The sequence below is a fragment of the Narcine bancroftii genome, chromosome 3 (genome assembly GCF_036971445.1).
Source record: "Narcine bancroftii isolate sNarBan1 chromosome 3, sNarBan1.hap1, whole genome shotgun sequence".
In the NCBI taxonomy this organism is placed as follows: domain Eukaryota; kingdom Metazoa; phylum Chordata; class Chondrichthyes; order Torpediniformes; family Narcinidae; genus Narcine; species Narcine bancroftii.
In genome coordinates, this window is record NC_091471.1 from 38,931,577 (window position 1) to 38,948,554 (window position 16,978).

The 16,978-nt window shown below is 45.1% G+C and overlaps 1 protein-coding gene across 5 annotated transcripts in view; it reads right to left on the reverse strand.

Annotated features, from left to right (window-relative positions):
* Positions 1-16,978, reverse strand: part of dym (dymeclin) — a 523,412-nt gene that overhangs the window by 321,713 nt on the left and 184,721 nt on the right. For all 5 annotated transcript variants that reach the window (XR_011353340.1, XM_069923865.1, XM_069923863.1 and 2 more), the window contains exon 6: positions 3,659-3,731. Coding sequence is in view for 4 of the 5 variants with exons in the window: in XM_069923865.1 (XP_069779966.1) it covers positions 3,659-3,731 (73 nt within the window). In the remaining variant the exon portion in view is untranslated. The remainder of the gene's footprint in view (positions 1-3,658; positions 3,732-16,978) is intronic.

Consider the following 16,978-nt stretch of genomic DNA (forward strand, 5'->3'; position numbering starts at 1 on the left):
TGTTCTGAATAACAGTTTGGCACTCTACTAGTAGTCAATAGCACAGTGCAATTACAGTGCCAGTGACCCGAATTCAAATCCGGCAATTTCTCTTAAGGAGTTGTACATTCTCCCCATGTCCACATGAGTTTCCTAAGCGTGTTCCATTTTCTTCCAATGTTCCAAAGGTGTACAGGGTTATAAGGTTAATTGATCACATGGGTGTGTTTGGGCAGCATAGGCCAGAAAAGCCTGTTACCATGCTGTACCTGAATATAAAAAATTAAATTTAAAAAATCCACATTTGCCACTACCTTAGCCACAATGGCAGACCTGCAATGGAAACATCTTTCATTTTATTGTTATTCAGCACTGATTTTGAAAGAGATGTGTCTTGCAGATAATTACACAAACAGGAACGGAAGATGTTTTTGAGTGAATTTAAGAAGATTTTCAATATTTATCATTTTTTAATATTTTTGAGATTTTTGACATCAGAGATAAATAAATACTTTTAAATTCACTTCCAGCTTTAAAAATCTTGTCCCTAACTTTGGCTTCTGTCATATGTGAATTTCAGGGACAGGGTCTCAGCACAATGGTGCCTGAAGCCTAGTTGCCACTGAAAACTTTCTGCCCTTCTCAAAGATGCAGAGGATCGGTGAGGGTGGTCTCTAATCCTTCTGGCTATAAGGTTAGGTGGCATCCCTGAGCAGGGAACAGTCTTGTCTGGGCAATGCATTGCTACTTGGTGACCAATAGGCAAGAGAGAACTAAATGAGGAGAAAAATAAACATAAAAGGAATACTAATGTGTCACTGTCAACAAGCAAAATACTTCAGCACAAAATGGGCTGCCCACAGCTTGATGTTTATAAAACTCTCATCTGAAATACAATCTTTCCTCCAAGATTTGTGTGAGAAGCAGAAAACATCATGTTTACAGGTATAAGCCCAGGTTGAGTTAGGACTGATTAGGCTTGGTTCTCCTCTCTTTATGCTCACTCAGATAGAGGCATATTTTACATCATGAGGAAAACTTATTTGCTGGGCTCTAACACTTGGTAGCTGGCCAATAAATAACCAAATGCCATGAGATGGAACAACTCATGCATTGATGTTTCCTCGTGAGGAGAAATGCATTTTCAGCATCAATTCCATACAAAACACCACTAAATATTTATGCTTTTTGATCTCTAACCTAAGAGCTCTATCTCCAAAATCAATATGATGTTTTCTGTTTCTCACACAAATCATCCCAAGTTATAACCACCAATATATATTGGCAGATTAGTGGCATTTTAACATATGATCTAATCCCATTTAATAACTAAATTGAGATAATCAAACGTACCTCTATGTAGCACATATTTTGGCATATAAGATGGCCCAAAAAACACGGATTGTCTTTAGGCCAGATATAAAAACATAACCTTAAAATTCTACTCAAAGTACCACTCAATTGGTTCCATACCCCACCCTATAGTAAAATGTTAGGCTACCAGTATATTAGAAATAAATTTTTATTGTTTAAAAAAAACATCTAAAATCCTTCAAAATCTCTATCACCATCATCGTCAGAGGCAAAGAACTCGACAAGGACACACAACTCTGGCCAACAAATGATTCTTCTTCTCATAGAGCATTGGTTTTTTTTGGCATTTTTCTTAAAACATCTTCTCCACTCTCTTCCTATCTTCTCAGTTATGTCCAATGTCCTCGCAGCAGCTCATTTGGTCGATTCCTTGGCCACTTCAATGACCTTTAACTTAAAACTTCCCTCATACTTCCTTCACTTTGCTGGAGGCTCCATGATAACACCCACCTTCCAGCCACGCCCAACAGCTCAATTGACGTGACCCCAGCTCAGCTCAGTCAACATAAGTATTTGGGGGGGCGGGGGGGGGGGTTGCCTTATACACCCAATATATAATAAAACAATGAAATTCAGGCTGAAACCGGGGTCCCATTTTATCTGAAGGTTGTCTTATATGTCGACATATACTTTAAATTGTACTTTAAATATGGGTTATTTCATATCTTCCAGACAAATGTAGTACTGTGGTAAAGCAGGAAATACAGCAGCCAATTTGTGCACCTTAAAGCACGATAAAATAAAATCAGATAACATTTTCAGACAGTTTAATCAGATAATCTCTTCCGATGATAGATCTCTGACCTAAAACATTGACTCCGTTTTTTCTCTGTCCACAGGTACAACCTAATGCGTTGAGTATTTTCTGCATTTTCTTTTTAAATTTCTTTTTGTAATGCTGAATTAGGAATAGATACCATTCTGGATACCTGGGTACACAGACTTGATTGACATTTAATGCTACTCAAGGTTCCAAGTTTTCAAGGTTCCTTTTGTTATCATGTAATAAGACATGATGCACTTCAACTTTTTTAAGTCATAAAGGAAACAAAGTGTCGCCATGAATAATGCCTGGTGCCCCTAACAATAAGAATAACCCTTCAGAGATATTGAGTGTCCGTGGAGTCGCCTCTAGCACTCCCAGAGCCTCGGTAGCCGCACAGACTCCTGTTCAAACGATTGGCAACGCAAGCTCCAGATCCAAACCTCCAATACGATCAGGAAGATTTTGGCACCTGAGGACCTTGGGGAGCCCTTCTTGCCCTCAGCACCCATTCGAATCCTGAATCTGATACCTGGTTCCCATGAAGCAGTCTCCAGCACACTGCAGCCTGTATGGGTCCTTCAACTGTAAGTTTCCTGCAGCCTGCAGTCCTTCAACAGCAAGTCGTCAGCAGCCCACAGCCTGTGTGGGTCCTTCAGCTGCTGAGCCCCTCACTGATCTGTGGCAATGGTCACCTTCCCTGTAGGGTCATCTCCAGGCCTTTCCTTCTCAACTGGGGGGGGGGGGGGTTGTTCTCCCTGTTTCTGGTGCTCTGCGTCGATCCACTGCAACCCTGGAGTCTGCAACCCCTTGTGATACACTGCCCAGCATAGGTGCCACCATCTTGGGCACAAACCTCCATGGTTACAGGATGGTAAAAAAAAATCACCATCAGATCCTCTACAGGCTGTTTAAAGCCTGTACAGTGCCAATGACATATCACAACCGGGTAGCAATGTGGAGCAATGCTGTGTTCTGCTCTCCACTCTCCCACACTCTCACCAGTTGCCAATACAGCAGTATCATCATTTTCCTTGTTCACCAGACACTATTCAGGAATGTCTTTTAAATTTAAATTTTAAAGCATACAGAACAGTAACAGGCCCATTCAGCCTATGAGTCCATGCCACCCAATTGACCTACAACACCCCCCCCCCAGCACATTTTGAATGGTGGGAGGAAACTGGAGCCACCAGGGGAAAACCCACACAGACATGGGAGAAGGTACAAACTCCTTACAGAGAGTGTGGGATTTGAACCCCGATTCTGATTGCTGGTGTTGTAAAGGCATTGCACTAACCGCTATACTAACTGTGCTTAAACATTTGTGCTTAAGTGAGTTGTGGGATGCAGAACTTCTAACGAAGGTTGTTACTAGTCTGGATTAAAATTGAAGCCCAATTTACTAACCCAATGCTTTAATCATCAATAAATCTTTTCAGATTACATGGAGAAAAAAGGTAAAATCAAAGTTACTAAATATCAAATACATGTTAAACAAAAATAGTATAAACTAAATTCCAAATCAATAAAGGAACTTACAATAACGGTAATTCAATAATGAGATATACAAGGTTGCATACTAATCCATCCAGGAGATCTTCTGGCTCAGCCCCTGAAAAAAAGATTTAAACATACAAATTTAGGGATGGCTATAACCATATGTTTATCTCTGGAATAATATTAAATTTATGAAATCAGCTATCATTCCCCCTTAATTCCATCCAAAATGTACAAATCTATAACAGGAAAAGATTCAGCAGTCAGTTTCATATTTCCCAGGGCATATTATTCCTTCCCTATACCCTTCTAACTACTGTTTGTTTCATTAGCCATGACAATATTTACACTGGCAAGTACAAAACAAAACAAAATGCATCAAGTTTGATCACCAGAGAGGGCTGTTTTAGTTCAAGGCAAATCAACTTACATTCCTGCTAGATCACAATCCAACCGTCAGAGATTAAAACATTGAGCTTTGTCATTGCATCCTTCCTGGTCGAACGTAGCACCAACATTTAAAGAAATATTTACCTCAAAGAAGACAATATTATGAATTTTTGCTATTTAGGGAATAATCTCCCAATCTGCAGGCCCCAGAGCCTTGGCCCTAAAAAGATGGATTCCAAGGACTTAATATTCATGTCTTCTATTTCAGAAGTCCTATCTCACCCTGGTTATACTCTCTTCTCCCTTCTTCTGCCAGGCAGAAAATAACACAAGCTTAAAAATATGAAGTCCAGATTCAAGAACAGATTCTTTCCTGCTGTTATGAGATTTTTAAAAAGCTCTCTCATTGGTAATAGATGGTGCCTTTGCACTCTCTTAACTGTACTAGTCTCCATACCCTGAAAGCTACTCCCAATGCTTTTGCATTGACTGCCAAATGACTTGACTTGCCCAGATAACATGCAAAACAAAGCTTTTAATAATTGCTATCTGAATTGCTAACTCCTTTGAGGTTTTTTTCCATGTTTACTGTTTATGAATTAAAAACTCTTACTGGCTTCCTTTGGATCGCTAATGTGGTTTCTCAGAACCATAAAAACTAAGTACAAAACAAGCACAAAAACAAAACAGGCCATAAAAGCATCTTTGAAACTTTAAATATGCAATAAAAACAAATAAAATATGGGTTCATGCAAACCACAATCATCCTAGAATCATTGAAAATTAACTACTCCTATGTAATTCCAAACCCCCACAGGTCATTGTATTTAAGTCCTGTTTCACAATTTACAAAAATGTAGTTATATTATTCACTGTTTTCTCCATGAAACAGTACAGCACAGTATGGGCTCTTTAGTCCAAGTCATTGTGTTGGCTTATTCAAACCTATGCCATAATCAATCTAAATCTTTCCTCTCTCACAAATCATAACCCTCATTTTCCTTGCATCCATCTCCCTATCAAAAAGACTTTTAAATGTTTCTATTGTATCAGCCCCTCCCAGTTGCTCCACAGCTCAGTGGTAGAGCACTGGTCTTGTAAAACAGGGGTTACAAGTTTGTTCCTTGTTGGGGCCTCATTTCTGTGGGGGACACTGGGCAAAGTGGTGACTCTCTGCTTATAGTAGACAAAGTTAAAGAATTTCATGTATGTTACATTACAAATATAGTTTTACATGACAATAATGGAATCTTTTCCACCACCCATGACAGTACATTCCAGGCACCCACCACTCTTTTCTGCATTTAAAAAATAACTACCTCTGAAGTCTCCCCTAAACTTTCCTCTACTTACCTTAAAAGGATATCCTCTGTTATTGGCCATTGCCGCCCTGAGTAAATAGATGCTGACTATCTTCTCTACTTATACTTCTCATAATTGTATACACCTCTATTCAGTTGCTTTTCATCCTCCATTGCTCCAAAGATAAAAGTTCAGGTTGTGAGAGAGAAAATACGAAAATATGAAAGATGAAGAAAACTAGTATGGATATATGTGTAATGAATAAAGCCAGTATGAATAAGATAAGGATAGACAATAGATCATAGAATGTAGGAAGGTAAAGTTAGTCTGAATAAGATAAGGGTCTTCTAGCCTTTTAGACAGAATTAGCAAGTTCTGCATATAAGAAGTTAGTAAGCCCTGAGAGTCGGGAAGGTGTGAATAAGGATAATGAAATGATGGGACACCGACAGGATACCCCTTGGTCCTCCAAGTTCACAGAAACAGCACGTAAGCAGACAGGATTGCCTTATGCCAAACTCATCCAGGAGGCAGAAGAATGTAAGGGGGAGGGTACTTCTATACTGAAATAAACTGTATAAAAGTTGGGTGAGCCCCAGTGTATGTGTGTATTCCCAGGGTAAGGGGAGAGCACCCAACTTTGCATTGTTGTATAATAAATGTTCTTTGTTCTCAATTTTTGTCTCGAGCAAATTCTGTGAAGGTACTTCTGTTTCTCACAAGGTCACTCAATCCTTCTCCATAGGATATGTTCTCTGACTTAGGCAGCATCCTGGAAAATCCCCTCCACAACTTTCTCTTAAAACTTCCACATCATTCATATAATGATGCAACCTGAACTAAATACAATACTCTGGTCTAACTAATGAAAGCCAATACACAGTAAGCCTTCTTAACCACCTTATCATCTGAGTAGCAACCTTGAGGGATCTATAGACTTGGACATCAAGATTCCTCTGCTCCTCCACCCCATTAATAATCCTGCCGTTAACAATATACTCTGCTTTCAAGTCCGATCTTCTAAAGAATACAGTATCACTTCTCACTTTACCAGATTGAACTCCATCTGCCATCTCTCTGCCTAACTCTATATTCTATTTTTTTTGTAAACTACGACATCCTTTGACATTATCCACAACACCTCCAACCTTTGTTGTCATGTGCAAACTTACTGATTAACCCCTCAACTTCTCAAACAAAAAAATCACAAAGAGCAGGGGTCCCAGAACAGATCCATACAGAACACCACTTGTTACTGACCTCCAGGCAAAATACTCTACTTCCACTACCATCTTCTGCTTTCTGTATGCAAGTCAACTACAAATCCATATATTGTTCCTTTGCTTCATGACTTTCTACTATCAAACTTCAAGTCAAGTAAAATTTATTGTCATTTGATTGTACAGGTAGTACACAATCCTTTATCTGAACATCTAAAATCCTGAAAGCTCCAAAATCAGGCAAGTGGGGAGAGAGATGGCAGTGCGAGTCAGGCGGGCAAGGTGGAGAGACCAGTAGCGCAGGTCGGGCGGGAGAGGGGGAGAAACCGGCAGCACGAGTCAGGCGGGCGAGAGACCAGCAGTGTGAGTTGGGCGGGCACGGCAGTGCAAGTCTGGCGGGCAAGAGACCAGCAGCATGAGTCAGGTGGGCTAGGGGGAGAGACTGGCAGTGCGAGTCGGGCAGACAAGAGATCAGCAGCACGAGTCAGGTGGGCAAGGGGGAGAGAATGGCAGTGTGAGTCGGGCAGGCAAGAGACCGGCAGCATGAGTCGGGCGAGCGAGAGACCGGCAGCACGAGAGACCAGCAGGGGGAGTCGGGCAGACAGGCGAGGGGGGGAGACCGGCAGTGCGAGTCAGGAGGGCGAGAGACCGGCAGCACGAATCGGGCAGGCGAGAGACCGGCAGCGCGAGCCGGGTGGGCAAGAGACCAGCAGCACAAGTCGGGAGGGCAAAGGGGGGGGGGGGGGAGACCGGCAGCACGAGTCGGGCGGACGAGAGACCAGCAGCGCAAGTCAGGTGGGTGAGGGGGAGAGACTGGCAGTGTGAGTCGGGCAGGCAAGAAACTGGCATCACGAGTCGGGCGGGCGAGAGACCGGCAGAGCGAGTCAGGTGGGCAAGGGGGAGAGACTGGCAGTGTGAGTCGGGCAGACAAGAGACTGGCAGCGTGAGTCGGACAGGCGAGAGACCGGCAGCGCGAAAGACCAGCAGGGCGAGTCGGCCGGGCGAGGGGGGGGGGGTAGACCGGCAGTGCAAATCAGACGGGCGAGGTGGGGGGAGACCTGCAGCGTGAGTCGGGCAGGTGAGAGACCAGCAGCGCAAGTTGGGTGGGCACTGCAGCGTGAGTCGGGTGGGCGAGAGACCAGCAGTGCGAGTCGGGCGGGCGAGGGGGAGACTGGCAGTGCGAGTTGGGCGGGCAAGAGAACAGCAGCACGAGAGACCAGCAGTGCGAGTCGGGTGGCCGAGAGACCAGGAGCACGAGTCGGGCGGGCAAGGGGGGGGAGACTGGCTACGTGAGTCGGGCGGGTGGTGGGTGGTGGGATACGGCACGGCACTGGAAGGGGGTGGGGGTGGATATTGCATCACAATTCAGGTGGCCTTAAATCTGGCTTTCTGAAATCCGGAAAAGGATTGTGTACCTGTGCAAGTACAACCCAACAAAACAGCATACAGGACAAGTATTTCATCCATACAAACAAATAAATAAATAAATAGATGGATTTTGTTTTGAGAATTTCAGATGGTTAGTGTGAGCAATTTCTTTGGTCGTTCAGCATTCTCACTGCCTGTGTGAAGAACCTGTTCCTCAGCCTGGTGGTGCTGGCTCTGCTACTCCTGCATCTCTTCCCTGATGGGAGCAGCTGAAAGATGCTGTGTTCAGGGAGGAAGGGGTCCTCTTCAGACAACGGTCCCAGTAGATTACATCAATAGGGAGACTCCAGTGATACTCTCCGCCACTCTTATGGTTCTGTGGATTAAACTTGAATCCATTTCTATGCATCAATCATACCACACTATGATATAGCTGGTCAGGATGCTCTCGATAGAGGTCCTACTGAAGGATGACATAATGTGGCTGATAGGCTTGCCTGATTCAGTCTTCTCAGGAAGTACAGTTGATGTTGCACCTTACTGACAAGTGAGAAGATGCTGAGTGTCCACAATAAGTCACTAGTTAAGTGAACTCCAAGGAACTCCACTCTCTCTACTACAGAAATGTTGATGTGCAATGGAGGATGTTCATTCGTGGTTCTCCTGAAGTTCATGATCATCTCCTTCATCTTGTCCATGTTGAGAATCAGGCTGTTCCTCTCACACCATTTCATAAGATTTTCCACCTCTTCTCTGTTGTTGCTGATGAGGCCAATTACTGTTGTGTCATCTGCAAACATAATGACCCAGTTGGAGCTGGATCTGCCGATGCAGACGTGGATCAGTAGTATGAGCGGGAGCAGACTGAGAACACAGCCCTGAGGTGCACCAGTACTCAGCGCGACAGTGCTCGACGTTCAGCTACTAACCCGTCAGCCTTTGGTCATTCTGTTAAGAAGTCCAGGATCCAGTTACAGAGAAGAGTGTTGAATCCCAGCAAGGACAGCTTCACCAACAGCCACTGAGGAATAATCGTGTTAAACGCCTATCGTAAATCAATGAACAGCAGCCCGGCATAAGAAACATTGTTCTCCAAGTGGGTCAGGATGGAGTAAAGTGACAAGGTTAATGCATCATCTGTAGAACTGCTTCTTCCATAGGTGAATTAAAATGGGTCCAGCATCTCTGGGAGGTGTTATTTGATGTGTTCCATCACCAGTCAGTCGAGGCATTTTATAATGGTGGAGATCAGTACCGCAGGGCAGTAGTCATTGAGGCCTGTTATTGTTGCCCTCCTGGGTACTGGGACGATGTAGGCCAGGGGTGTCAAACTCAAATTCACGGAGGGCCAAAATTAAAAACTTGGACTAAGTCGAGGGCCGAACTAAATATTTATTGAAAATTTTCAACAACATCTGCATGTTTTCTCTTCTTTCAACATATGTAATGTTAAACTTTAGGATATAACTTTAGGAGGATAATGTTACAGGTCAGGAGTAGGTAGTTCAAGTTCACCCTTTGCTTGACCTGAGGGAAACATATTTGGTCCCTGTGGAGATGTAGTCAGCATTCACAGGCTGTGTCCATTTTGGCCTGCATCAGGACTCAGCATTTCCTGCTCACTCCTCAGGCTCTAGGCCTCTATTCACCCTCGACCCACCATCCCTCTACCTGACCAGTCCTTTACCCAACCTCTACTCACCCCTCACTCCACTCGCTCTGCCTCTACCCACCCCATCCTATACACGCCCCTCTACTGCCTCTCCCCTCAACCTGTTCCTCCCTCTACCCGTCTCTCACCCTCTAATCACCCCTCCCCTACTCACCCTGCCCCTCCCCTTTTACCTCTTCCCTATCCACCCCTCCTTCTACTCATCCCTCCCTCTAACTGCCCCTCGCACCACCATAACTTCCCCTGCCCATTACTCCTCACCTACACCCTCTGCCCACCCCTGCTTACCCACCCACTCAGGCCCAGCGCGCTGCCAATCAGCCTTTGCGGACAGCCACCATCTCTCTCTTCACAGAGCCGAACCAGCCGTCCCTGGAGTCCGCGCGGGTGCAAGCGCTGAAGGCTGTGGCGACCGGGAGAAGTGCGCTCGCGCTGTGGAAGGGCCGTCTGGTGCCAGTCGCGCGAGGCTCGCGCTGCCCGGGGGCCGTGCGCAGCCTGCCATGCCCGTCGCGCCGACAGGAAATCACAGGCGCTCGCCCATCTGCCGCACCGCTCGACAGGTGGGAGAAGTGACTGGTTGTGCGGGGAGCCTTCCAACTGGCTTGCCGGCTGATGACATCGATAGACTTCTCGTGTTACAATTTCTCGTGTTACAATGGGGAAGGATGTGCAATGAAGGGGGAGGATGGTGGGGGTGACATTACCAAAAAACAGCATCGGCTCTCGCTGCAGGGCGGGCCACCTCTAATACACTTTTGAAATGATCTTGCGGGCCAAATATAATTATATTGGCCCGCGGGCCAGAGTTTGACATGTGTGATGTAGGCTGTCTTGAATCCTGCAGGAACAATGGACTACTGCAGTGAGGTGTTGAAGACGTTCGTGAAAACCTCTGTCAATTAGTCTGCGCAGATATTTAAGTACCCAACCAGATAAGTTATTTGATTCTGCCGCCTTGTGTGAGTTCTCCTTGGATAGGGTTCTCCTCACCTCGGCTGCAGCTTTGCCGGGGGCCTGTTCATCAGGGGACACAAACTTTATTTGTCATCATCCTGTTTTTCTGATCAAACCATGGATAGAAGATGCTCAGTCTGTCCAGAAGGGAGGTGTCATTGTCCTTAACTCGCAAGATTGTCTTGTGATCCATTGTAGTCTTTATCCCTTGCCACATAGCTGTCTGTGGATCTTCTGTGTGTACCCCTGCTTTGGCTTCCGGATTGCGTAGGAGAGTTCAGCCCTGGCTGATCTTGGTGCCATCCTCCAACACACTCATGAAAGCAATATCACCAGCTCTGAGAAGGGCATGGACCTCCGATTTCATCCATGGTTTCTGGTTAGCCCTGGTTGTGAAACATTTGTTCTCAGTGACATCGTCAATGCACTTGCTGATGTAGCCAGTCACTGTGCTCGTGTACTCCTCTCTGTTTACATGAGCATTGTTGGTGGCCGCCTCCCTGAAACAGCTCCAGTCTGTGGTCTCAAAGCAGTCTTGCAGCGCTGCTGTGCCCCCTCCTGACCACATCCTGATCTCCCTGCGAACTGACCTGGTTTGCTTTGCCAGCAGTCTCTAGGCCAGTGTTAGCAAGATAGATATGTGATCCGAGTAACCAACGTGGGGGTGAAGTGCAGCCTTGTACGCATCAGGGTATTCCCTCCACTGGTGGCGAAGTTGACATGCTGTTGAAAACATGGTAAGGCCATTGTTCATGACCAGAATTAATGTACCCAAGTAAAGATCTGGACCCACTGCAATACTGCCACAATTGCTCCACAGCAGATGCAATATTACTGGGTCTCCAGTCAGCCCTGTGTCACCTAGACAACAGCAACATATAGCAGTCTGCTTTCTATCATACTCATCAGCCAGCTGCAAAATCTGAGCCTCTGCACAACTGACTTCTTCATCAGCGAAACAGTCAGTATGAATCGGAAGTAACTTCTCCTCCTCACTGACAATCAACACAGGTACATCTCAAGGATGCAAGCTTAGCCTACTGCTCTACTCACTCTACACCCATGACTGTGTGTTTAAGCACAATTCACGTGCCATCTACAAATTTGCCGATGATACCATGGTCTTCAGCAGAGTCTCAGAGAGCAATGAGGAGGAAAACAGGAGTGAGAAAGATCAGCTGGTTGACTGTTGTTACAGCAACAACACTGCACTCGATGTTATCAAAACTAAGGAACTGATTGTGGACTTCAGGAGGGGGAAATTAAGAGAACACAAACAAGTCCTCATCAAGGGGTTAGCAGTGGAAAGGATTAAGAACTTCAAATTCCCAATTGTCAACATCTCTGAAGACCTCTCCTGGGGCCTCCATGTTGATATAATTATGAAAAAGGCTCGCCAGTTGCTATACTTCCTAAGGAGTTTCAGGAGATTTGGTATATAACCAAAGACCTGCAAATTTCTACAGGTGTATTGTGGAGAGCAGTCTGACTGGTTGCATCACTGTCTGGTATGGAGGTAAAAAGTGTAGAGGACAGTAAAAGGCTACAGAGAGTTGTAAACCTGTCCAGTGTCATCATGGAAAGCAGTCTTCACTCCATTAAGGACATCTACAAGAAGCGGTGTCTCAAGAAAGCAGACTCTGTCAAGGACCCTCACCACCTAGGCCATGCTCTGGATCATGTCGAACACAGCAACTCATACGTACAGCTACTCTTCAGCGACTACAACTCAGCCTTCAACACCGTTATTTCCTCCGTGCTGGTCAAGAAGCTCCAAACCCTGGGCCTCTGCACCCCACTCTGCAACTGAATCCTTGATTCCTCATCAGAAGACCACAGTCAGTACGAATTGGAAACAACGTCTCCTCATCACTGATGATCAACACAGGTGCACCTCAAGGATGCATGCTTTGCCCACTGCTCTACTCATTACACGCCCATGACTGTGCAGCCAGGCACCATTCCAATGCTATCTACAAATTTGCCGATGACACCACAGTTGTCGGGAGGGTGATGGATCAGCTCACTGAGTAGGGTTGTTACGAGCCCAAAGGACCCCAAAACCCAGCAGCAATAGACATTCACCAAGACAAATAGTTACTTAAACAAAAGTTGTTTTTAATTATCTTTAAACATGAAAACAGCATCAAACTTTAACTTAACTAACCCAAATTAACCCCCTTCTAATTCTAAGTGCACGTGTATGATGTGTATGAGGGCCCAACTCTCAGGACAAGAAAAAACTCCAGAGGGTTGTTAACGGCCTGCGACATCATAGGCACAAGAGTTCATTCCATCGAGGACATCTACAAGACACAGTGTCTTAAAAAAGCAGCCTCTATCCTCAAAGACCTCCATTACCCAGGCCATACCCTCTTCACTCTGCTACTATCCGTAAAAATATCCAGGAGCCTAAAGACAGCTTCTTCCCTGCTGACATCAGATTCCAGAATAGTTAATGAACTAAAGACACTGCCTGACTTTTCATGCACTTTTTTTTTAAATTTATTGTTGTAAGGTGGTTTATAAGAATGTTTGCTGTATGACGCTGCTGCGAAACACCGAATTTCATGACTTGTTCATGACAATAAATTCTGACTTGCATTTTTGATTCCTGAACCTTACACAACTGATCAACTGATGTTTTACAGTGTTAGCCAAGGCTCATGGCATATATATTTTAATGATCTGTACCGTCATGGTCAGGAGTTAAGCAGTCTGCATATGTGAGGTGAATCTCAGGCACAGGAGGAGAATGAGATATCAGGATCATTTGGGTAGTGAGGAGCCAATGAAAAGATCAGAGGGGTTTGTTTGGCTGGGGTGGTGTTTGTGGAGATGTGTCTGAAGAGAATAAAGAAAGTCAACTCCATCTTGTGATGAAAGAAACAAGTGAGTGTATTTTTCTATTGTGTGTAAACTGCGTAAATAGTGCTGTTACAGGTGGTGACCCTGTGAGTTAACGTGATGAGGATAAATTCCTTACAGGAGTAGTCAGGGAGGTCAAGGTGGAGGGCCCCCTCCCCTTTTTATTAATAATCCTATGGACTGGGTGCAAGTCAGTGTGACTGGGCAAAAATAAAATTGTCCAGCACAAACTATAAGGGGCCTGTTTCTCTGGTGTAGTGTTCTATGGTTCTAATGCACCAGCTGGCATCACCTGGGGCTCCTAGAACGCTTCCACCAGCGTTGTCTCCGGTCCATCCTCAACATTCATTGGAGCGCTTTCATCCCTAACGTCGAAGTACTCGAGATGGCAGAGGTCGACAGCATCGAGTCCATGCTGCTGAAGATCCAGCTGCGCTGGGTGGGTCACGGCTCCAGAATGGAGGACCATCGCCTTCCCAAGATCGTGTTATATGGCGAGCTCTCCACTGGCCACCGTGACAGAGGTGCACCAAAGAAAAGGTACAAGGACTGCCTAAAGAAATCTCTTGGTGCCTGCCACATTGACCACCGCCAGTGGGCTGATATCGCCTCAAACCGTGCATCTTGGTGCCTCACAGTTTGGCGGGCAGCAACCTCCTTTGAAGAAGACCGCAGAGTCCACCTCACTGACAAAAGGCAAAGGAGGAAAAACCCAACACCCAACCCCAACCAACCAATTTTCCCCTGCAACCGCTGCAACCGTGTCTGCCTGTCCCGCATCGGACTTGTCAGCCACAAACGAGCCTGCAGCTGACGTGGACATTTACCCCCTCCATAAATCTTCCTCCGCGAAGCCAAGCCAAAGAAGAATGCACCAGCATGGTTCACAATCCTCGAGGCATGTTTCTCCGTCCTCAGTGTGAAAAGTCAGAAGATGAAATTCAGTTGACTTATGGCATGTTTTCCAGAGATGATTGCCTGTGAAGTGAAGGATGTTTTAGTTGATCTGGACGATAATCTCCCAGACGACATGCTTAAGGCTGCTATTCTGCGGCATACTCAGCCGTCTCAGGAGGCTTGTATTGCCGAGTTTACTAGCTAATGACAGATGGCTAGCCAGGACAGACTCTGTTGAAGGGCATTTTTGGAAGCAGAGATTCCTCCAATGTTTACCTCGTCGAGTTCATGAGATTTGCTGAGTGTCTTTCGAGTGTCCACCCTCAATCATGGGGCATCATGCCGACCTCATTATGTCCATGACCTCCACAATGAAGATATGAAGATTAGCTATTCCCCCAGTCAGCAGGAGCAAACGGAACAGGAACAACTGTTTATTGCATTTTGTGAAACACCAGCACCTTATCAATCTAAGGTAGCGCCACCACCTTATCAATCAATAACTGAGTTGTAGCAGCAAATGGCAGCACACTGACTAAGCAGGTCCAGGCTTTGGGCAAACAATGGAATTCCTTCCATCGACCTGGTTAGAATTGTGTTGGTCGAGGATGTGATAGAGGCGACAGACAACATATTTATTGGAAGCATCGGAAATTTGGTACTGCTGCCTAGTCCTGTTAGCCACCTTGCGACTTCTACAAACGGCAGCCAGAAAACGACCAAACCCGGCAGTAGAGGCAACTGCTGCCCATGGACCTTTCGGCTGCCATCTCTTCCTCAAAGACTGTCTTCCAGGTGTTTAATTTCTTGTCGATTTCAGTGCAGAGATTTCTGTGGTACCTCCAACCCGAGAAACGTAGACACCCAAATATGTCATGTGTTCTTTCATCCACAAATGATTCTTGTATTCAAACATATTTCCAGAGGTCACACACATTGGATTTTGGTCCCAAGAAAACTTTTTGGTAGGATTTCACGGTTGCAAATGTGGAAAATTCCATTTTGGAGCAGATTTCCTGTCACATTTTTCATTGTTGATGGATTTGAAAAACCACTGTGTCGTGGACCACAGCTCTTCTTTGCAAGCAAGTCCCTCCAATGTTGTCACCCGCCTGATGAGCCTTCAACCTGGCTCCTGCCCTTTCTGAGCCTTGCTCAAGTGTTTCCCTTGCCTATTGACCCCATCGTATCACCATACAGACATTAAACATGCAGTAACCTACCAAATAGAGGCTTGGGGACCTCTGGTTGCAGCATGGCCTCGTAGATTTCCCCAAACCATCTTAAAATAGCAAAAGTAGAATTCAACCATATGCAAGTGCTGGGCATAGTCCACAGATCTGACAGCATCGTTGTTTATGGCTCCAAAAAATACTCCTGGGGATTGGTGGCCTTGTGCTGATTATCAAACCCTGAACAATTCCACTAACACGACATTCCCAATTTACAAGACTTCTCAGCAAACCTTCGTGGCAAACATGTATTTGTGAAATTGATCGAGTACATGCTTACTTTCAGATTCCAGTTGAGTCTTCTGATGTCGCAAAGATGGCAGTAATTACCACTTTCAGTATGTTTGAGTTTCTACAAATGCAATTCGGTCGACAGAATGCAGCTCAGACATTCCAGCCGTTTATGGACCACATACTCGGCAGCCTCGATTTTGCAATTGTTTACATCAACAATATTCTGGTCATGAGCGCGGATGAAAAGGAGCACAAGCGCCACCTTATCTCATTGTTTCAGAGGCTTGATGAATTTGGCATTGTGATCAATCCCAGTAAATGCACTTTTGGTGCTAGTGATCTTATATTTTTGGATTTAGAATTACTCAATATAGTATTTTACCCGTTGAATCGAAATTTGAGATTTTCTTGTGTGACAGGTTATAGATATGTTTTTGGGATATAATATTGGGGCAGGATTTTTTTAGTGTAGGTCACATACAAACACTTTAAAACAGATTTGATTGAAAATACTGGAGGTCTGCTCATGTTAGATAGGCCGGCTCCAAGAGCCTTTGCAAAAGCTTTGGAGAGTGCCCAAGAGACTTCACTAATGGATTGTTGTTTACAAAAAGGCAACAGATGAAATAACTTGTCTGAGCCGCAGGCTGTCTGAAATGGAACTTGCTGTTCTAAGAGGTTTTTGCAAGTAGAGAGAGTAAAACAGGCTTTTCTCTGAGAGAGAGGATTCAGTTCTGCAGTTTTACAGCAGCTGGGACTGGAACAGGACAAGTTGGCAAACTTGTGGAAAAACCCCATTTGGAAGACAGGCTGTGACTGCTTAGTTCAGCCTTGTCAACGCCTTTGGGGTCCATACAAGAGGAGAGGACTGGCTGCCTAATGTTTCACTTGAAATAAGGAAAACAAAAAGGAACTCTGTGGTGGCCTGAAAGAAAGAGGTTATCATCTAGAGAACCCTGATGGGGCAAGTTTCTTCAGCAAGACACTGATTTGGCTGATTAAAAGGGATCAGTTGTGGGTGTCCAGCGAACAACAAATCTCTCTCTGAAAACCGACAAGAACATTCCTGAGCGGTAACCACTTACCTTTCAAGCACCAAAGCATGGTGAACTACATAAATGTTAAATTCTGTGCACAGTATAAGAATTGCCTGCAACCAATAAACTTGGAGGAATGAGAAATGAGATTGGACTGTGAATCAAAGAACTTTTCTGAACTTAAGTAC